The sequence below is a fragment of the Leuciscus leuciscus genome (assembly GCF_965113295.1).
Source record: "Leuciscus leuciscus genome assembly, chromosome: 24".
NCBI classification, from domain to species: domain Eukaryota; kingdom Metazoa; phylum Chordata; class Actinopteri; order Cypriniformes; family Leuciscidae; genus Leuciscus; species Leuciscus leuciscus.
In genome coordinates, this window is record NC_138723.1 from 14,608,199 (window position 1) to 14,631,900 (window position 23,702).

At 38.5% G+C, this 23,702-nt stretch overlaps 5 protein-coding genes across 5 annotated transcripts in view; all 5 read left to right on the plus strand.

The window, feature by feature from the left end:
- LOC309489405 (protocadherin beta-7-like) overlaps positions 1-18,502 on the plus strand; it is an 87,751-nt gene extending 69,249 nt beyond the window's left edge. Inside the window, exon 2 of the mRNA XM_082158180.1 lies at positions 18,205-18,502. Within this exon, the coding sequence (XP_082014306.1) occupies positions 18,205-18,288 (84 nt within the window). The 3' untranslated portion in view covers positions 18,289-18,502. The remainder of the gene's footprint in view (positions 1-18,204) is intronic.
- Positions 1-23,702, plus strand: part of LOC309488896 (uncharacterized protein) — a 173,628-nt gene that overhangs the window by 103,154 nt on the left and 46,772 nt on the right. The gene's annotated exons all lie outside the window — the stretch shown is intronic.
- Positions 4,527-8,006, plus strand: LOC309489412 (protocadherin gamma-A11-like). The gene has a single exon (XM_082158189.1). The coding sequence runs from the start codon at positions 5,043-5,045 to the stop codon at positions 7,440-7,442; it is 2,400 nt and encodes a 799-aa protein (XP_082014315.1). The 5' UTR covers positions 4,527-5,042; the 3' UTR covers positions 7,443-8,006.
- On the plus strand, positions 8,015-12,981 carry pcdh1g18 (protocadherin 1 gamma 18). Its single transcript, XM_082158185.1, has one exon. The coding sequence runs from the start codon at positions 9,145-9,147 to the stop codon at positions 11,590-11,592; it is 2,448 nt and encodes an 815-aa protein (XP_082014311.1). The 5' UTR covers positions 8,015-9,144; the 3' UTR covers positions 11,593-12,981.
- LOC309489409 (protocadherin gamma-C5-like) lies at positions 20,015-22,775 on the plus strand. The gene has a single exon (XM_082158186.1). The coding sequence runs from the start codon at positions 20,332-20,334 to the stop codon at positions 22,771-22,773; it is 2,442 nt and encodes an 813-aa protein (XP_082014312.1). The 5' UTR covers positions 20,015-20,331; the 3' UTR covers positions 22,774-22,775.

Consider the following 23,702-nt stretch of genomic DNA (forward strand, 5'->3'; position numbering starts at 1 on the left):
ATATCGTGTCTAATTCCAATTCCATATCTGAAGGGTCCAAGTCTGGTACTGTTGTTGCAATGCTAAATGTTGATGATCTTGATTCAGGTGTAAATGGCCAGGTTCAGTGTTTCATAAGTGAGGATATTCCTTTTGCTATTACTTCTCAGTCTAGCAGTTTCTTCAGCGTGCAAACAGAGCAGGAACTGGACAGAGAGAGAGAATCTGAGTATAATATCAGTGTAATATGTACTGATGAGGGAGTTCCCGCACTCTCCAGCAGTGTCTCTCTCCGTGTGCAGATATCAGATGTGAATGACAATGCTCCTGTCTTTGAGAAAACTAACTATGAGGCCTGTGTGGTGGAGAATAACACACCTGGTCTCTCTATATTTTCAGTTAAAGCCAGTGACGCTGATTGGAATCAGAATGCTCGTGTTTCTTATATTCTAGAATACAGCACTGTTAATGGAGTCTCTGTCTCATCATATGTGTCAGTGCAACCTGACAGCGGAGTGATTACAGCTATGCGCTCTTTTGACTATGAGACACTGAAACATTTCTACTTCCGGGTAAAAGCACAAGATGGAGGCTCTCCTCCACTCAGTAGTAACGTGACAGTGAAAATTACTATTCAAGATCAGAATGACAACGCTCCTCAGGTTCTGTATCCAGTACAGACTGGCGGTTCAGTGGTGGCTGAGATTGTGCCTCGTGCTGCAGATGTTGGATATCTCGTCACTAAAGTGGTGGCTGTTGATGTGGACTCTGGACAGAATGCCTGGCTCTCCTATAAACTACAGAAAGCTACAGACAGAGCGCTGTTTGAAGTGGGTTTACAGAATGGAGAAATAAGAACTGTGCGACAAGTGACTGATAAAGATGCTGTCAAACAGAAACTCACTGTTGTTGTGGAGGATAACGGACAGCCCTCTCGCTCAGCTGTGGTCTCCATTAACGTGGCTGTGGCTGACAGCTTTCCTGAAGTGCTGTCAGAGTTCACAGACTTTACGCATGAAAAACAATATAACGACAACCTGACTTTTTATTTAGTTCTCGCACTGGCCACTGTTTCTTTCCTATTTATCACTTGTGTGGTTGTGATAATATCAGTAAAGATATACAGATGGAGACAATCTCGCTTCCTCTTTGAGTCCAATCTGCCTGTTATCCCGTACTATCCACCGCATTACGCAGACACAGGAGTCACTGGAACTCTGCCGCACGGGTATAATTATGAAGTGTGCATGACGACTGACTCGAGGAAAAGTGACTGTAAGTTTTCTACACTCGGTGGACAGAGTGTTTTAGTGGTGGACCCGAGTTTCACTGAGACAATGCAACATACAATCAAGAAAAATAACGATTTGGAAAGTGAAAATTCGACACTGGTAAGACTATTTTTTATACTCAATTTCAAAACAAACAAAATCACAGTGTACATGAGAATTAATAAAAATTATATCAAGCATTTATTTAAAACAATAATAATTTAGGCTAATTTCAGCACCACGTCGTGGACAGCGACATATAGTCATGCCATTCATTTTTAAATTAGACAGTAACGGTGAAATATTTTCCTTCCATCAGCTAAATCCAAACATTTCTCCAGAAAATCTATATTTTTTAACATCATTACTACACATATTCTTGATTATTTTTTTTTTTTTTTCATAAACGTTTTTAAGAACTCTTGCCTGCTATAGTTTTGCTACGATTTTATTTGTAGTGCTTGGTTTAGACTCACAGGGCCGCTGTTTGTCAATGTAAAACAGTAACTGTGTGTATTTTAAACCCAGCCCCATTTTCAGTGAGAGGGGAAAAGGGGAAAGCTTTTAGATCGTTTATTATTTCCGAGTGTCTTGAAACAAATGCGGCACCATTTACTTTGTCCGATTTATAGGATTTGCATTTGACATTCTTCCATTAGACGCAACATTTGGAAATCGTTAAGATCGTTTTTATGGTTTGTTGGCGCTACCGAGGAAATGTCTGGTGTCGTGATGTGGTACTCGGTATTGTTTGCCTTCATCCTGCTTCATTCGGCACGCGGACAGGTCAGTTACTCCATTCCAGAAGAAATGGCTAAAGGTTCCACTGTGGGAAATATCGCGCAGGATTTGGGCTTGGATTTACACAGATTGAGGTTAGGAAAAGCGCGCATATATACAGGGGACAGTACTGAATACATTGGCCTCAATAAAGACACTGGCTTACTGCTCATCAAAGAGAAAATGGATCGCGAGTCTCTTTGTGAAAACGACTCCGTGTGCTTTGCACCTTCAGCTGATTTTGGAAAACCCGATGGAATTATACACTATTACGGTTGAAATCACTGATATAAACGATAATCCTCCCTCTTTCGAGAAAAGGCGAATTCAGTTTGAAATCAGCGAATCGGCTGTACCGGGCGCGAGATTCATGTTAGAGAGAGCCGTGGATGCGGATGTAGGAGTTAATGGTCTTCAAAGCTATTCTCTTAAACCAACTGATCATTTTGTACTTGAACAACAACTAAAAGCAAGTGGAGATAAAAACGTCGAAATGATTTTGCAAAGACCACTTGATAGAGAAAAGGAGAGAGTGGTTATGTTATTACTAACCGCCATTGACGGCGGTGATCCGCAGTTGTCTGGAACTGTTCAAATACATGTTACTGTACTTGATGCTAATGATAACACTCCTGTCTTTACGCAAAAGGAATATAAAGCAACATTGACTGAAAATGCAGCGAAAGGGACTAAACTGACCACAGTCAGTGCTACTGACGCAGACGAAGGATCTAATGGTCAGGTGACGTACTACATTGCAAGCAGAGAAGATATTGCGCGAAACATGTTTTATATTGATCAGCATAGTGGCGAAGTTACTTTAAATGACCTAGTCGACTTTGAAAAAGCAAATCATTATGAGCTTGATATCCAGGCTAAAGATCAAGGGGGGCTTTCTGATTCCTGTAAGTTGATTATTGATGTGCTGGACATTAATGATAACAAACCATTGATAAACTTACTCTCTATGTCAAACTCAGTGTCTGAGGACTCCACACCAGGCACAGTTGTTGCTATGATGAAAGTAGATGATGCAGACTCGGGTGTTAATGGCCAGATTCACTGTATCATAAATGACAATATTCCATTTGCTCTGACATCATCATCCAGCAATTTCATCAGTCTGCGTATAGAGCAGCAGCTGGACAGAGAAAAAGATGCTGAATACAATATCAGTGTCACATGCTCTGATCAGGGGGTGCCTGTGCTCTCTAGCAGCGCCTCTCTGTCTCTACAGATATCAGATGTGAATGACAATGCTCCTGTCTTTGAGAAAACTAACTATGAGGCCTGTGTGGTGGAGAATAACACACCTGGTGTCTCTATATTTTCAGTTAAAGCCAGTGATGCTGATTGGAATCAGAATGCTCGTGTTTCTTATATTCTAGAAGACAGCACTGTTAATGGAGTCTCTGTCTCATCATATGTGTCAGTGCAACCTGACAGCGGAGTGATTACAGCTATGCGCTCTTTTGACTATGAGACACTGAAACATTTCCACTTCCGGGTAAAAGCACAAGATGGAGGCTCTCCTCCACTCAGTAGTAACGTGACAGTGAAAATTACTATTCAAGATCAGAATGACAACGCTCCTCAGGTTCTGTATCCAGTACAGACTGGCGGTTCAGTGGTGGCTGAGATTGTGCCTCGTGCTGCAGATGTTGGATATCTCGTCACTAAAGTGGTGGCTGTTGATGTGGACTCTGGACAGAATGCCTGGCTCTCCTATAAACTACAGAAAGCTACAGACAGAGCGCTGTTTGAAGTGGGTTTACAGAATGGAGAAATAAGAACTGTGCGACAAGTGACTGATAAAGATGCTGTCAAACAGAAACTCACTGTTGTTGTGGAGGATAACGGACAGCCCTCTCGCTCAGCTGTGGTCTCCATTAACGTGGCTGTGGCTGACAGCTTTCCTGAAGTGCTGTCAGAGTTCACAGACTTTACGCATGAAAAACAATATAACGACAACCTGACTTTTTATTTAGTTCTCGCGCTGGCTGCTGTTTCTTTCCTATTTATCACTTGTGTGGTTGTGATAATATCAGTAAAGATCTACAGATGGAGACAATCTCGCTTCCTCTTTCAGTCCAATCTGCCTGTTATTCCGTACTACCCACCGCATTACGCAGACACAGGAGTCACTGGAACTCTGCCGCACGGGTATAATTATGAAGTGTGCATGACGACTGACTCGAGGAAGAGTGACTGTAAGTTTTCTACACTCGGTGGACAGAGTGTTTTAGTGGTGGACCCGAGTTTCACTGAGACGATGCAGCATACTATCAAGAAAAATAATGATTTGGAAGGTGAATTTTCGACATCGGTAAGAAAAATGCTTTATACTAAGTTACAAATCAAACCTGGTCATAGTGTACAGAATAATGAATGGAAATTATTTCAGACATACTTAAATCAATATTAACAGTATATATGTATATATATATATATATATATATATATATATATATATATATCATTATTATTATTTGTTGTCTCACTAAATGTTAATTTAGTCTACTTTCAGCACCACATCTTGGACAGCGACATAGTCATGCCAGTTATTTAAATTAGACAGTAAACGGTTAAATGTTGTCCTTCCATCTGCTAAATCCAATAATTTCTCCAGAAAATCTACATTTTTCAACATCATTTCTTCCAGTATTCTTGATTTTTTTATTAACAATTTTTATTTATTTTTTATTAACATTTTCAAAAACCCTTGTCTGCTATAGTTTTGCTGATTTTATTTGTAGTGCTTGGTTTAGACTCACAGGGCCGCTGTTTGTCAATGTAACACAGTAACTGTTTGAATTTTAAACCCAGCCCCATTTTCAGTGAGAGAAGAAAAGGGGAAAGCTTTTAGATCGTTTATTCGAGTGTCTTGAAACAAAACGCGACATCCTTTACTTTGTCCAATTCATAGGATTTGTATTTAACATTATTTCATTAGAACACACCATTTGTAAATCGTTAAGATCGTTTTTATGGTTTGTTGGCGCTACCGAGGAAATGTCTGGTGTCGTGATGTGGTACTCGGTATTGTTTGCCTTCATCCTGCTTCATTCGGCACGCGGACAGGTCAGTTACTCCATTCCAGAAGAAATGGCTAAAGGTTCCACTGTTGGAAATATCGTGCAGGATTTGGGCTTGGATTTACACAGATTGAGGTTAGGAAAAGCGCGCATATATACAGGGGACAGTACTGAATACATTGGCCTCAATAAAGACACTGGCTTGCTGCTCATCAAAGAGAAAATGGATCGCGAGTCTCTTTGTGTGAAAACGACTCCGTGTGCTTTGCACCTTCAGCTGATTTTAGAAAACCCGATGGAATTATACACTATTACGGTTGAAATCACGGATATAAACGATAATCCACCCACTTTCCAGAAAAAGCGAATTCAGTTTGAAATCAGCGAATCGGCTGTAACGGGCGCGAGATTCATGTTAGAGAGAGCTGTGGATGCGGATGTAGGAGTTAATGGTCTTCAAAGCTATTCTCTTAAACCAACTGATCATTTTGTCCTTGAACTGCTCAGTCAACCAGGTGGTGATAAAAACGTCGAAATGATTTTGCAAAGACCTCTTGATAGAGAAAAGAAAGGAGTGGTTACGTTATTATTAACCGCCATTGACGGCGGTGATCCGCAGTTGTCTGGAACTGTTCAAATAGATGTTACTGTTCTTGATGCTAATGATAATTCTCCCATATTTACGCAAAAAGTATATAAAGCTACATTGACTGAAAATGCAGCGAAAGGGACTAAACTGACCACAGTCAGTGCTACTGACGCAGACGAAGGATCTAATGGTCAGGTGACGTATTATATTGCAAGCACAGAAGATATTGTGCGAAACATGTTTATTATTGATCAGCATAGTGGCGAAGTTACTTTAAATGGCCTAATCGACTTTGAAAAGGCAAGTCACTACCAGATTGATATCCAGGCTAAAGATCAAGGGGGGCTTTCTGATTCCTGTAAGCTGATTATTGATGTGCTGGACATTAATGATAACAAACCAGTGATAAACTTACTCTCCATGTCAAACTCAGTGTCTGAGGACTCCACACCAAGCACAGTTGTTGCTATGATGAAAGTAGATGATGCAGACTCAGGTGTTAATGGCCAGATTCACTGTATCATAAATGACAATATTCCATTTGCTCTGACATCATCATCCAGCAATTTCATCAGTCTGCGTATAGAGCAGCAGCTGGACAGAGAAAAAGATGCTGAATACAATATCAGTGTCACATGCTCTGATCAGGGGGTGCCTGTGCTCTCTAGCAGCGCCTCTCTGTCTCTACAGATATCAGATGTGAATGACAATGCTCCTGTCTTTGAGAAAACTAACTATGAGGCCTGTGTGGTGGAGAATAACACACCTGGTGTCTCTATATTTTCAGTTAAAGCCAGTGATGCTGATTGGAATCAGAATGCTCGTGTTTCTTATATTCTAGAAGACAGCACTGTTAATGGAGTCTCTGTCTCATCATATGTGTCAGTGCAACCTGACAGCGGAGTGATTACAGCTATGCGCTCTTTTGACTATGAGACACTGAAACATTTCCACTTCCGGGTAAAAGCACAAGATGGAGGCTCTCCTCCACTCAGTAGTAACGTGACAGTGAAAATTACTATTCAAGATCAGAATGACAACGCTCCTCAGGTTCTGTATCCAGTACAGACTGGCGGTTCAGTGGTGGCTGAGATTGTGCCTCGTGCTGCAGATGTTGGATATCTCGTCACTAAAGTGGTGGCTGTTGATGTGGACTCTGGACAGAATGCCTGGCTCTCCTATAAACTACAGAAAGCTACAGACAGAGCGCTGTTTGAAGTGGGTTTACAGAATGGAGAAATAAGAACTGTGCGACAAGTGACTGATAAAGATGCTGTCAAACAGAAACTCACTGTTGTTGTGGAGGATAACGGACAGCCCTCTCGCTCAGCTGTGGTCTCCATTAACGTGGCTGTGGCTGACAGCTTTCCTGAAGTGCTGTCAGAGTTCACTGATTTTACGCATGAAAAACAATATAATGACAATCTGACTTTTTATTTAGTCTTGGCTCTTGCTGTGGTCTCCCTGCTCTTCATAGTCTCGATTATTTCAATTATTTCAGTGAAAATCTACAGATGGAGGCAGAATAAGTTATTTTTTAAATCAGGGGCAAATCTACCTGTAATTCCATATTACCCTCCAGTCTACGCAGACGGCACATTACAGCATGTGTATAATTATGAAATGTGCGGGACCACTGATTCAAGGATGAGTGACATGAAGTTTGTCAGGCCCTACAGTCAGAACACACTGGTGAGCCAGAGTCGTTTGGGGACAGTTCAGAGAGAAAAGAAGGAGCAGGAGGTTGATGATCTGACTTTAGAGGTGAGACCTTGTTTGCTTTTTTAAAATCATCTCATCTGAATAAAAATAAAAATAATAAAAATAATATATACTATAAAACAGTATTTGTATTGTGCTTTGTGTATCAAACTTGGACATACAGTAAGTTCCCCAAGTTTATGTATTTCAAATTAAAGTTGAAAGTTGTACCTAATTTAATTACACGGAATTGGAGTAAAAATAATTTAATAAATATTTAAAAATATATTACATTGATATTAAGTTTGCATGTGCTTTTCACTCTCACAGTTGTGTCAATTGTATCACTTATACAGTGGCCCCAAAATGTATTTGGACATTTAAGCTATAATTCTAAATGTACTGTATTTGCATAATATAACATAATATCAAAGCAAGTGACATTTACTTTAAAAGAAATATTGCACAAACACACTTTTCATTGAAAATATTTCATAAAGTGAAAGTTTCTTATAAAAATATGAACCAATAAATAATGGCTTTAAGACCAGTCAGTTAAAAATAATGGTAACACTTTATTTTGATAGTCCACTTTAGACATTCTACTAACTATAAGTAACTTTGCAACTACATGTCAAATAACTGTCATTAGAGTATATTAGTAGACTGTCTGTTGTTGGTCCCCCAGTAACTTGGCAACTACAAGTCAACTTATTCTACTAACCCGAACCCTAACACCTAACCATAACCATAACCATAACATCACAGTCATACTGACAGTCTACTACAGTCTACTAATACTCTAATGAGAGTTAGTTGACATGTAGTTGAATAGTTACTTAGTAGAATGTCTAAAGTGGACTATTGAAATAAAGTGGAACCAAAACGATTTTAAAAAGTGCCTAAGTAAAGTTAGTTCTGAGGAAAGCTCTACTATCATTTGCTAGCAGATTTTATATGTATTGGTACACCATCTCATTTTGTGCTGTGTTTTTGAGCCCAGTAGAATTAAATGTAGAATGTCATGTTACAGCCCTTCCCGTCTCCTCGAGCATTTTTTTTTAAACATGTATAGGTGATTTTTTTTAAAGTAGATGTTACATAAATGAAAGAGGAATGCTGAATCAGATGATATGCATTTTGGCATTTAATATGATCACCAATCAAATTGTAAACCAAAAGTGAAAAGTTGATTTTCTTACCTAAATACTTTATTTTATTGTATTATTATTTTTACACAAAGCCTTACAACTTCCACTGTCACCTTAGGAACGTCATGGTCATGTATAAGGATTTCACCCTTGTACATAAGTTACAATTGGTTAAACACGAATTGCTCTCCCAGTCTCTGGGATTTTTTAGGTTCTCCAACCTGTGAAGCATTTGTCACAACCCTCTCAGTCCCTTAACAGAGGACAACAACTTGTTTTATTTATTTTAAATGTTTTACTTTGAGCCATGTTACACAACAGAGCACATAACTTAATATATGCTTTTTAACTCTTTTAAGTCCTTGATTGTATTTTTGATGAAGAGACAATTATGTAGTGCTGCATCTAGGACTCTAAGTGCCGCTGTTCAACCTCTGTAGTCTTTTTGGTGTGTGCTTGTATCCCTCCGTTTAACAAAACCCAAAGCAGAGGCATAATTCAGATATCATCAACAACTAACATCGGATAATACATAGCAGACCACCAAATCGAGTTCAAATTGGTCTCCGGATTCTTTAACCCGAACGAAGACGGAATTTGCTGTAAACATATACTGACCGTACATTTTGCTTTTTTGGATGCTTCTGCTCGATCTTTGTTCAAAAATGGAGTCGGGAGGAAAAGGCTGGTTACATGGGTCGCTATTCTTCTATACAGTATGCGCGTTGGCTTTATTTTCCTCTCGTGTGACCGGACAGATTCGTTATTCTATACCTGAGGAAATGCCAGTGGGCTCGTTTGTTGGAAATATTGCCTCGGACCTTGGGCTTGAGCCGAAGAGACTGATTTCAGGAAAAGCGCGTGTTTTCACCGCGGACAGCAGTGAGTACATTGGACTGGACAAGGAGAACGGGCATCTGGTTGTTAAGAATAAAATTGACAGAGAAGAGCTATGTGGAGAGATATCAGCATGTAGTGTCAGTTTTGATGTCATTTTTGATAATCCGATGGAGCTTTATCGCGTTACAGTTGACATACAGGACATCAATGACAACAGCCCCGTCTTTCCGAAATCTAAAATTGAACAAGAAATCAGCGAATTAGCGGTACTGGGTGCGCGATTTCCTTTAGAGAGCGCAATAGATCCAGACGTGGGAGTGAACACGCTACAGAAATATACTCTTCAACCCACCGATCATTTTAAGCTACACATTCTGACTAGTGAGGATGGCAGTAAAAACGTCGAGATGGTTCTTCATTCTCCCCTAGATAGAGAAAAGAAAAAGCATCATAACTTAATTCTGACGGCTTTTGATGGTGGGAAACCACAAAGGTCTGCAACTGTACAGATTAATATCATTGTTCTCGATGTCAATGACAATGCGCCTGTGTTTAGCCAGTCTTCTTATAAAACATCAGTTGTTGAAAATGCTCCTAAACGCACAATCGTAACAAAAGTCAGTGCTACCGATGCTGATGAGTCTAGTCACGGCATCCAGTACTATTTTGAGCACGCGACATCTGCGGTAAAAGCTTTGTTCTCCATTGATGCGGATTCTGGTGAGGTTAAAGTCATAGGTGATATAGATTATGAAAAACACAAGCAGTTTAAAATCAAAGTCAAAGCTAAAGATCACGGAGGTTTGACAGACTCGAGTGAGATAATTATTGACGTCATTGACATAAACGATAACACGCCCAAAATTACAATAATGTCTTTTTCCAGCACAGTATCTGAAGACGCAGCACCTGGAACTGTTATAGCAATGATAAATGTACATGATCTGGATTCAGGTGACAACAGTAAGATTGCATGTTCTATTGATCTGAACTCTCCATTTAAAATCATGTCCTCATTAACTAATTATTACAATCTGGTGACAGACTCAGAACTAGACAGAGAACAGACAGCAGAGTTCAATATTACTATAACTGCTGTAGATGGGGGAAACCCACCTCTTTCAAGCAAAGAGATTTTGAACCTTAAGATATCTGATGTAAATGATCATGCGCCTCAGTTTAAACAGGAATTATATAATGCCTTTATTGCTGAAAATAACCCGCCATCTACAACTATTCTGACTGTCAAAGCAGAAGACATGGACTGGGGGCCAAATGCAAAGGTTTCATATTTTCTTATTGATGGAGATTTGAACGGAGCACCTCTGGCATCTTACATTTCTATAAATTCAGAAACTGGAGTAATCTATGCAGAAAAATCTTTTGATTATGAACAGCTGAAATCATTCAAAATGCAAGTCAAAGCTCAAGACGGGGGCTCTCCCCCTTTATCAAACAATGTGACTGTAAACATCATCATCCAAGATCAGAATGACAACGCTCCTCAGGTTCTGTATCCAGTACAGACTGGCGGTTCAGTGGTGGCTGAGATTGTGCCTCGTGCTGCAGATGTTGGATATCTCGTCACTAAAGTGGTGGCTGTTGATGTGGACTCTGGACAGAATGCCTGGCTCTCCTATAAACTACAGAAAGCTACAGACAGAGCGCTGTTTGAAGTGGGTTTACAGAATGGAGAAATAAGAACTGTGCGACAAGTGACTGATAAAGATGCTGTCAAACAGAAACTCACTGTTGTTGTGGAGGATAACGGACAGCCCTCTCGCTCAGCTGTGGTCTCCATTAACGTGGCTGTGGCTGACAGCTTTCCTGAAGTGCTGTCAGAGTTCACAGACTTTACGCATGAAAAACAATATAACGACAACCTGACTTTTTATTTAGTCTTGGCTCTTGCTGTGGTCTCCCTGCTCTTCATAGTCTCGATTATTTCAATCATCTCAGTGAAAATCTACAGATGGAGGCAGAATAAGTTATTTTTTAAATCAGGGGCAAATCTACCTGTAATTCCATATTACCCTCCAGTCTACGCAGACGGCACATTACAGCATGTGTATAATTATGAAATGTGCGGGACCACTGATTCAAGGATGAGTGACGTGAAGTTTGTCAGGCCCTACAGTCAGAACACACTGGTGAGCCAGAGTCGTTTGGGGACAGTTCAGAGAGAAAAGAAGGAGCAGGAGGTTGATGATCTGACTTTAGAGGTGAGACCTTGTTTGATGTTTTAAAATGAACTCCTTAAGATTCAATTAACAAGAGCCCAGGGAGTGTTGTAATACTTTTTGCTTTTATGTCTGTAACTTAGACTATGATATAATGTCAGCACATTTATCCACTACAGCTTAAAGTTGTTTTGAAGAAAGGGTATACATCTATGACTTGTACTTATCTTTGGCATAAAAAAATAAAATAAAATCAATATGCAACAAGTGCATAAATATGATAATAATAAATAACAGACAGTTTGTGCGTGTTAGTCACTTTCACAATTGTGCTCAAAGTCGGTGTACACTGTGCCGCTTTGTACAGTTTTTGTTAGTCCAGTAAGTCAATAGGAAATATATTAATGTTTCCATGATATTAAATAAACATATTTATATTTATTAATTTATTGTTTAGATAAATGTTTGGAAAATATGTTATATTTCATATTAGACAAGATAATCTGCTGAATTAGATGATATATGTTCTCTTATCTACCATGAATTAACTTGATCACAAACCAAATAATAAACCAGAAGTGAAATGTTGATTTTGTACCTCAAAGTTATTATTAGTATAGTAGTAGTAGGAGTACAATACGTTTTTCATATTTTTACACAGTGTTACAACAGCTGCTGTCACTTCAGGAGTCTGATGTTTCTCATCAATTTAACCAATGAATTGAAAGGATAGTCCACTCCGAAATGAAAATTCTCATCATATACTCACCCTTTCTTCTGTGGAACATAATATATTTTGAGAAATGCCTTAGTGTTTTTAAGTCCATACAATGGAAGCCAATGTGGTCCAATGTTGTTTGTCTCCCAATGTTCTTCAGAATATATTTTGTGTTCCATGAAAGAAACTTTATATATATACAGATTTCATTTTGCTGGGAAAATCCTTTTAATAATAGGTTAAACTAAACATGTTACAACCCAGTAATACAATGCTCTCTTGTAGATTGAGGTTCTCAGATTTGTGAAGCATTTGTCACAATCATCTCTGCCCTCTCACTCTTTGCTCTTTTAACAGAGGCATGTTCTTTTTTGTGGTATGTATAACATTACACAGTGCATAACCTTATATATCGGATATTTAACACTTTTTCTAGTTTCAGTCCTTGATGGTGTTGGTTTTTCGAGAAAGTGACTATTCCGTAGTACTATATTTGGACTCTAAGGGCCGCTGTTCAACCTATAAAGTGTTTTTATCATTCCCTTCAACCCAAAGCAAAGGCTTAATTTAAACATCGTCAACAGATAACTGTGAATGCTACAAAACAAGACCGAAAAACCGCTTTCAGCTTTGTCTCCAGGCTCTTCAAGCCAGAGAAAGGTGCATTTAGTTGGAAACATATAATCTATCATATTGTCTTGGATGCTTCTGCTCGATCTTTGTTGATGAAAAATGGAGTCGAGAGGAAAAGGCTGGTTACATGGGTCGCTATTCTTCTATACAGTATGCGCGTTGGCTTTATTTTCCTCTCGTGTGACCGGACAGATTCGTTATTCTATACCTGAGGAAATGCCAGTGGGCTCGTTTGTTGGAAATATTGCCTCGGACCTTGGGCTTGAGCCGAAGAGACTGATTTCAGGAAAAGCGCGTGTTTTCACCGCGGACAGCAGTGAGTACATTGGACTGGACAAGGAGAACGGGCATCTGGTTGTTAAGAATAAAATTGACAGAGAAGAGCTATGTGGAGAGATATCAGCATGTAGTGTCAGTTTTGATGTCATTTTTGATAATCCGATGGAGCTTTATCGCGTTACAGTTGACGTACAGGACATCAATGACAACAGCCCCGTCTTTCCGAAATCTAAAATTGAACAAGAAATCAGCGAATTAGCGGTACTGGGTGCGCGATTTCCTTTAGAGAGCGCAATAGACCCAGACGTGGGAGTGAACACGCTACAGAAATATACTCTTCAACCCACCGATCATTTTAAGCTTAATGTTCAGAATGGTGCTGGTGGGAATAAAAACGTCGAGATGGTTCTTTATTCTCCCCTAGATAGAGAAAAGAAAAAGCATCATAACTTAATACTGACGGCTATTGATGGTGGAAAACCACAGAGGTCTGCAACTGTACAGATTAATATTATTGTTCTCGATGGAAATGACAATGCGCCTGTATTTAGCCAGTCGTCTTATAAAACATCAGTTGTTGAAAATGCTCCTAAAAGCACAATCGTAACAAAAGTCAGTGCAACCGATGCTGATGAGTCTAGTCACGGCATCCAGTACTATTTTGAGCACGCGACATCTGCGGTAAAAGCTTTGTTCTCCATTGATGCGGATTCTGGTGAGGTTAAAGTCATAGGTGATATAGATTATGAAAAACACAAGCAGTTTACAGTTAAAGTCAAAGCTAAAGATCAAGGAGGTTTGACTGACTCGAGTGAGATAATTATTGACGTCATTGACATAAATGATAACACGCCCAAAATTACAATAATGTCTTTTTCCAGCACAGTATCTGAAGACGCAGCACCTGGAACTGTTATAGCAATGATAAATGTACAGGATTTGGATGCAGGTGACAACAGTAAGATTACATGTTCTATTGATCTGAACTCTCCTTTTAAAATCATGTCCTCATTAACTAATTATTACAATCTGGTGACAGACTCAGAACTAGACAGGGAACAGACAGCAGAGTTCAATATTACTATAACTGCTGTAGATGGGGGAAACCCACCTCTTTTTAGTAAAGAGATTTTGAACCTTAAGATATCTGATGTAAATGATCATGCGCCTCAGTTTAAACAGGAATCATATAATGCCTTTATTGCTGAAAATAACCCGCCATCTACAACTATTCTGACTGTCAAAGCAGAAGACATGGACTGGGGGCCAAATGCAAAGGTTTCATATTTTCTTATCGATGGAGATTTGAACGGAGCACCTCTGGCATCTTACATTTCTATAAATTCAGAAACTGGAGTAATCTATGCAGAAAAATCTTTTGATTATGAACAGCTGAAATTGTTCAAAATACAAGTCAAAGCTCAAGACGGGGGCTCTCCCCCTTTATCAAACAATGTGACTGTAAACATCATCATCCAAGATCAGAATGACAACGCTCCTCAGGTTCTGTATCCAGTACAGACTGGCGGTTCAGTGGTGGCTGAGATTGTGCCTCGTGCTGTAGATGTTGGATATCTCGTCACTAAAGTGGTGGCTGTTGATGTGGACTCTGGACAGAATGCCTGGCTCTCCTATAAACTACAGAAAGCTACAGACAGAGCGCTGTTTGAAGTGGGTTTACAGAATGGAGAAATAAGAACTGTGCGACAAGTGACTGATAAAGATCCTGTCAAACAGAAACTCACTGTTGTTGTGGAGGATAACGGACAGCCCTCTCGCTCAGCTGTGGTCTCCATTAACGTGGCTGTGGCTGACAGCTTTCCTGAAGTGCTGTCAGAGTTCACAGACTTTACGCATGAAAAACAATATAACGACAACCTGACTTTTTATTTAGTCTTGGCTCTTGCTGTGGTCTCCCTGCTCTTCATAGTCTCGATTATTTCAATAATCTCAGTGAAAATCTACAGATGGAGGCAGAATAAGTTATTTTTTAAATCAGGGGCAAATCTACCTGTAATTCCATATTACCCTCCAGTGTACACAGACGGCACATTACAGCATGTGTATAATTATGAAATGTGCGGGACCACTGATTCAAGGATGAGTGACGTGAAGTTTGTCAGGCCCTACAGTCAGAACACACTGGTGAGCCAGAGTCGTTTGGGGACAGTTCAGAGAGAAAAGAAGGAGCAGGAGGTTGATGATCTGACTTTAGAGGTGAGACTCTCTCTCATAATCGCTCATTGCTGCAGGAGTTTAAAGCTTTAAGCACTATACTCTCCTTAGTTATGTGTGTTTGTTTGTTTGTGTTTTTTCTCAAAAAGAAAGTAAGTTATCCATTTTAAAACCTTATATGTTAGCAGATGTTGATATATCGTTTTGAGAAATTGGACTTCTTGTTCAGTTTCACAAACACATCACAATGTTGGTGCATATAACTCGTTTCCACCCACACACAGAGAGTAAGATTTCTGCTACTCTATTAAAGTCATGAATATCATGATTTTTAAATTTATAGCAATACATACGTACAGTGCAATTTCAATGTAATACACAGGTGTTTCTTTTCTTTTTTGCTTTGTATTTTGTTACACTCCGATGTGGTTTTGTCAGACAATTATATGGTACATTTGCCCAGGCTTTATGGTGGATTTGCTTTATGGTGGATTTGCCATAAATATTGCTTCAACGTTTGCTCCTTTTTATACTTTTCACTTTCCAAGTGATCTCAGGTAGAGCTTCCTTTATGGCTCAGTATATCAGGGATTTGTAATACTGCAAATATGATGTTTTGTTATTTCTGCATTATTATGTTTAGGATTGTGGCAATGCAAAAATCATTTTGAATGTTTTCTTGAAGGTATCGCTTGATGCAAAATCTGTGTATTTTTTTTACCATAATTATGCTATATCAACTGAAATACAATATCAAAAATGTTACTAATTTGTCCATAGAACGGTTTATCAGATGCAGGCATGCTTTTCAATAATCAACTTGATTTTTTTAAATTTATGATAGCCTGATAGATCATGAACATCCATTCTGATTGGCTTTTCATGCAAACTTTGTTGTGAGAAGATTGTAAATTAGGTCAGTCAATGTATTTGCTAGCTTCATAATCTCACTAAGTTGAATAAAGTGTTAAAATACAGACAACAAATACTCAAAGTACTTTTACAGTGATACAGTGTTTAGAATGGAATAGAGTTTTACTGCTTTGATTTTCTTTCACTCTCTGTTAAATGAGTCTCTCTTTACTCCAGTGCTGAATAGAAACCCTGCACAGTAAGCTTTTGTGCATTAAATTGACACCCTCGCCTCACATTCTCTGTGTATAAGGAATTACAAAACCCTTTCTATGCATTCAATGCATGCATACCCAAAAAGTTACTATGGAGAAGTAAATTAGTGAATAGTCTATTTTCTTCTGCTTTCTTCTTTGCTGTCAATACCTTTGTGTATTTGACACATCTGGATTTTAAATCCCCCTTCTTAATTCACATTCAGATTAATGACGAACACCATATAATTATTTTTATTGTGTTATTAGTATTAGAGCTGCTGAAGGTCTAGGTGTGGGTTAAACTCTCATATATGCTGGGAGTGGCTTCTCTGCAGTGCGAGTGCAGCCAGATATCTGAAACATCATTCAGTATCAAATCTGTGTCAGCAGAAGCATTACTAGGTCCACTGCCCAGTATTCATAAATATCACATTTATACTCATAAAGAAAAAATCCCCTTCTCTGATGTTTACAGTACGCCAAAAACGTTTGATTCCCTGTTTATAGTTACAGAAAACTGTAAAAGACTGATTTGGTCAATAGTCTTTGTCCTGCTTCTGCCTCTAAATCAGTGTTTTACAGTCAATGTCAATGATTAAATGTAAATATTATATATATATATATATATATATATATATATATATATATATATATAATTTACATTTAATTATTGACACTTACATATGCATAAAATCCCAAGCAATAAGAGTGAGATAGCATAATAATTTTCCCTTACACTAAAGTGGTGTCTTAACATTACCAACATTTATCTACATACAGTGATCAGTGAAAATGTATTATAGTGAATTTTACTCCAAATTAGAACCTTATTATCAATGTGAGAAAAGCTCAGACAGCAGATGAGATCTGTGGTGGTGTTTGTGAGAATGCTGACTCTCAGCCAGGGGGAAGGAGGGGCCTTTTCTCTCTGCAGTGAGAGTCTTTGTCCTGCTTCTGCCTCCTCAAACCTCTACCAGAGCTGGATGCAAACACTGATGCTGTCAAAAAGCTTCAAATTATATAGCAAATTTCTTTGCAGAAATTGTCAGAATTTAGTGTGCACATATTTTCAGGTCTTTACATGTGTAATATAAATATTTATATGCAGTGCTTTAAACAAATCCTTCTTATTTTGTATCCTTTATCTGTTTGCTCGGACAGCTTAAACGCAACCCACTCCACCTACATATATGCATGTCCATACACTGTATTTTTCCTTTGACACATATACTACTCCCTTGACAACATGCATTTCTATGACAACAGACTGAGTCAGACCATTCCATTTCCTCCTTATAGGGGTGGGAGCCTGTCCATGTGTTTGTGGGGGATGGTCTTGTCCAACCCCCCCTTCGGTCTCTCCCATGCTCCCTCTTGTGCTTAATAGAAGTGTATACCACTGTTAGTGTTATTATCAGTTAACATGTTTTCTTAAATTTGTACTGCTCAATTACTTTTGGTAAAATAATTGAGTGTGGTAGTTGTTTTGATTGCATACTGCTCATGATCTGCTCCTTTATCAGTGGAGATGGTAAAACTGGAGGTAGCTACTAACTAATTGCTGTTCATCACAATTTATGTAGAAATGATATACATAAACCGCACCGCATCATAAAATGATAAAACGTTGCAATAGTAAATTTCAGATGAATACAAACACAGATGAATAAATTGTTATTACAATTCTAACCTTGTGTTTATCTTTTTTCTCTCCTCGTTTTGTCTGGCACATTCCACCTCTTTACCTGGCTTTCACCAACAAAGGTAAGAGCAAATTTCCTTTTCTGTATATTAAAAATGTGTTTAACAATAACAAAAAGACACTTGCCTCTAAAATTGAGTGTATAATATTTACTAGAGCAAACTATTTCTTCTAATTAAATATTTTCAAGATGAAATTGGAGGAGTATATGTTTTTTTCAGATGTAGGGTACAGTGGGTCTCAATGCGCTTTTCTCTCTCTCTCTAAGCTCTAAACAACAACACCTGTGTGACTATATGCACTGAGAAAGGGTCCTGATGCATTAGGTCATCATATGCAAATAAAAAGAAATTGAGGGTATTGGACCTAACATGATATTAAAAACTTTATGTAGATAATAAAAATCCCTGAAGTAATGATTAAATGATTTTGAGACAAAATATTATGATTATATTATGATATGAATATTTATGATTTTTAACTCTCAATGTAATTATATTGAAAAATAAGTTGTTATATTAATCTATACTCAAATACTTAGTACTTGCATATATATGTATATATATATATATATATATATATATATATATATATATATATATAGTGACAATTTTTGGTTCATCACTATTGCCTCAACATCATTATAGACTGCACTGGGATGGGGGGCCTTTATTCAGAATGTTAGGTAAAAGAACCCTCTAGCTGCAATTACATTTACTGTATTTTGAATTATATTGCTCCATTTAAAAAAAGCAACATTTTGATTGTCATACACAATGATAAGAGAAAAAATATTCCTTAAGGACGCTTTTAACCCCACTGTACCCAAATCTATTTGCTCCATAGGTTAGGCAGATGTGTATTGCCATTTTGATTCCACACACTCATAGAAACACAATAACAACTCTCATAGTACAAAGTCCGCTACTGTCAGTGCACAAGACAAGGTATTAATAGACGATCAATGTTTCTGTAACTTGATGCTGTTACGCAAGGTAGAAAAAAGGAAAAGAAGATTTTCAAATGCACATATCCAGGTAAGTGAGTGGCTTGCGCAAGACGTTTCTGTGAATTTTTCCTGGGGAAAATAAGTCTCAATGTTTTCTACTGCTTCTGAACGACGTTAAGATACTTTTAAGAACTATTCCTGCTGTGGCATGTAAGTATGTTCGCGAAGATAAAAAGACAAACAGTCTGGATTGACCGAGATGGAACGCATGGGAATATATATTCCTTCCTTCTGAACACATGAGTGTAGCTGCTGGAACAGGCCGCCTGTGTGGCGCTGTCCACCCGCGTGGTGCTGAAACGCTCTCTTCACTCTGGCTGCTTGCTGTCTCCCCCTGCTCTTGGTTGAGTCCTTTGTTGCAAGAGGATCATGGAATATATATATAATTTCATTGTTTTTAAAGGCGATAATTATAACTGAAATGTAAATACGTCTGATAATTGATCTGGTTACAATGTAAAATTCTTACGCGCCTCCAGCAATAACTTCCACACACACTGCAATGCACGCACCGCTCAAACGATAGACATGTACGGCTGTGCTTCTCTCTGTCGCCACATGACGGCACACGTTCATATTCTTTCTGTTTAAGATAACTGAAGCTATATTTAAATAAAGTGGATACAACGCACACACACACACACACACACACAATAGAGGATAATAATACTGATAAAAAATAACAACAATAACACTAATAAAAATAGCATGAATAAAAATAGCACATTATTAGTTTAATTGTTATTATTATTGTTATTAATATTTATTGTTATAGCATATTATTATAATAATTATTTCATAGTATTATTATTATAATTATTTCATATTATACTTTAATTTCTTGCTTCTAGATTCTTGTTTCTCTCCTCTGACTCACTTTGCCTGTTCCTCACTCGTACTACCCCTTTAAGATATTTAAATGACTGGATTGGTTCAAGATAAATGCACAGTCGACCAATGAGGTGCAGACTTGGACAAAGAGATCCACTCCCTCCCACGGCTGTGGCATCTTTCTGAGCTTGAGCACAGAGAACGCATGAATTACTCGTTTTTATCAAAAGGACCTCTTACACTAAAAAGGAATATGCCATCAATATATTGTTTGGGATTATGTAACTGTTGCAAATATTTTGAAACCTTGAGAAAACTTGGATAAATCGTCAAAAGCTTGGAGCAGGAGATGATGGAATCTCTTTTGTTTTTGAGGAGAATTTGGTGGTGCTGTGTCTTTATTCTTCCTTGGAGTACAATAGAGGCGCAGATTCGATACACAATTCCAGAAGAGCTAAGAGAAGGATCTGTGGTCGGAAATATCGCTAAAGATCTAGGTTTGGATGAGTCTAAGATTATAGATCGTAAACTACAAATAGCATCTGAGACTGGTAAGCAGTATTTCGCTTTGGTTGTGGAAAAGGGTGATCTTATAGTGAATGAGAGAATTGATAGAGAGGGTTTATGTGGATACAATGTCCCGTGTGTTTTGCCTCTTCAAGCCGTTTTAGAAAATCCTCTTCAGATGCATCGAGTTGAGATTGAAGTACAAGATATTAATGACAACACGCCCAATTTTAAATCCAATGAGCGTATACTGAACATTCCAGAATCTATTAATTCAGGAGCAAAATTCCTCTTAGAGAGCGCTATTGACTCAGATGTACAGTCCAATTCTTTAAAATCATACAGTCTGAGTATAAATGATAATTTTGTTTTAAACGTGAAAACTCAAGATGCTGTCAAAATTCCAGAACTAGTACTCAAGCAACCTCTTGACCGAGAAAAACAGGCTGTTCATAAACTAATATTAACGGCAGCTGACGGAGGGAATCCAGTGCGCACGGGCACATGTGAGATCACTGTTGTAGTTTTAGATATTAATGACAATGCTCCTGAATTTGAAAAGCCTTTCTATGAGACTGTTGTTGATGAAAACGAATCAAGCAATAAAGAAATTTTAAGAGTAAAGGCTATCGATCTGGATGATGGCTCAAATGGAGAGATTGAGTATTTTTTTGCAGACCAAACATCAGATACAGCATTGTTTAATATTAACCAACAATCGGGTGCCATAACACTTAAAGAACATTTGGACCATGAAAAAGCAAGCTTACATACATTTGATATAGTTGCAAAGGACAAAGGAAATCCTCAAATGGAGGGTCACTGCCGTGTAAAGATAAAGGTTAATGACGTAAATGACAACGCACCTGACATAATTATAACTTCACTCTCAAGTCCAATTCCTGAGAATTCCCCAAATGGCACAGTCGTTTCATTAATTAGTACAAAAGATGCAGATTTAGGAGATAACGGGAAAGTGAAACTTACGTTGGCTCCTGGGACACCGTTTAGATTGAGCCCTACAGTTTCCAATCATTACGCACTAGTTACTAACGGTCCTCTAGATAGAGAAACTTACTCTGAATATAAAATTGAATTAAACGCTGTTGATGCAGGTTCGCCACCACTATCTAGTGGGAAAGCAGTCACAATCGGTATTTCAGACGTAAATGACAACCCTCCAATGTTTTCTGAGAAGTCTTATACGGTTTACGCGAAAGAAAACAGCGCTCATGACTCAATATTGTGCTCAGTCTCCGCCAATGACCCAGACTTGGGCGAAAATGCTAAAATCTCCTACTCTGTTTTGGACTCTAAAGTTCAAGACGTGCCTGCATCTTCTTATATCTACATAAACTCAGAAAACGGCAGCATATTTAGCATGCAGTCATTTGACTACGAGAAAATCAAAGTGTTTCAGATCCTCGTTCAGGCTAAAGATCATGGCTCTCCATCTCTGAGCAGCAACGCCACTGTTCATGTGTTTATTTCGGACCGGAACGATAACGCTCCTGCTGTCATTTACCCGTCCACATCCATGGGGTCTGTCCCTCATCAGAGGATGCCCCGTTCTGCTAAAGCAGGACATCTCGTTACTAAGGTGACAGCAGTGGACGCGGACTCGGGTCATAACGCCTGGCTCTTCTACAGGCTCGCGGAGGCCACGGACGCGTCACTGTTCAGTGTGAATTTACATACGGGAGAGGTGAGGACTAAACGCGCCGTTTCAGAGCAGGATGACTCCTCTCAGAGACTGATGATAGAGATAAAGGATAATGGAGAACCGATCCAGTCCACCACAGTCACAGTGGATATACTGATAGAGGACGGGTTTCATGAGCCAATTTCAGACTATAGAGAGAAAACAGTCGAGCCCAGGAAGAAAAGTGGTAAAATAACTTTATATCTGATCATCTCGTTGGCTTCTGTGTCCTTGTTGTGTCTGATGACATTTTTCATCTTACTGGTGAAATGTGCGCGAGGCAGTAGAGGCGGCTCAAGCTGCTGTATCAGGCGAACTGATTCTGGATACAAGAACCCCAACAGAAACCTGCAGATCCAGCTCAACACTGACGGGCCCATTAAGTATGTGGAGGTTCTGGGAGGAGACATGATGTCTCAGAGTCAGTCCTTTGGCTCCTATCTCTCTCCAATGTCAGAATTCAGTGATCTCACCCTCGTTAAGCCCAGCAGCACCACAAACTTTACAGACACGCTAAACGTGCTTGATGCGTCATTACCAGACAGCGCGTGGACGTTCGAGAGCCAACAGGTGAGCGCGTGAAATTGTTTAAATTATATTTTGAATATTATGCTATATGTATGAATATTTATATTGTATAGCGTTATTCATTATGTGAAAATAATTATTCTAACCACTTTTATAATCACAAAGTAACAGTGTATTTGCATCAAAACTAGATTACTGGTGCTTTGTAGTTTTAATAGCTCTGATGAAAATACAGTGTTTGTTATGATTATGGGTTTTACTTTCAAAATGATCTCTGCTCTCATACTTGTGCGTACGTGTGTTACATGTTTGAGCACCGACGTTTTCAGCAGCATCTATAGTAGGGTAAGATGGCCCCATTGGGCAAGATGACCCACATCACACATTTTTTTTCTCTTGGCCATAGATGGCACAACATCTCATATCAACACGTTTAAATGGCTACGCTCTTTTTGGTTATGTCATTTCATCGGATATATCCACATTTGTGAGATTTTAAAAACAGTTTTGAGGTTAATTAAACTAATGTTGTGTCTCTGGAAAATAGTGACCACTTATGTTAAATATAAATTTGGTGTTTTTTTTATCAGGGAATTGCAGGTACATTAATGCTAACTACATTTTTGAAATGTTCACAGAAGTCCCAATTGACCATTGGAGGGCATCTTACCCAGTAGTGGGGCAAATTATTTTATAATTTGTGCTATGACAACTTAAAGTTTACATTCACTTCCCTTGATAACACATTGACTCATGTATCATCATTCTGCCTGCTAAACCTATATCTAATTACAATTTAAAAGTAAATGCACATTGTTCTTTTTTTAAATACAGATTTATGTTCTGCACTTTATTTCTAAATATTCTAATTATCTGTAATTGCGTTTGAAACAACTAATTGGAAACATAATCGACGTTTCAATTTAAAGTGAGTTAAACATGAACTGTATATTGTCTGTATGTGTGTTGCGCGTGGCTTTGCT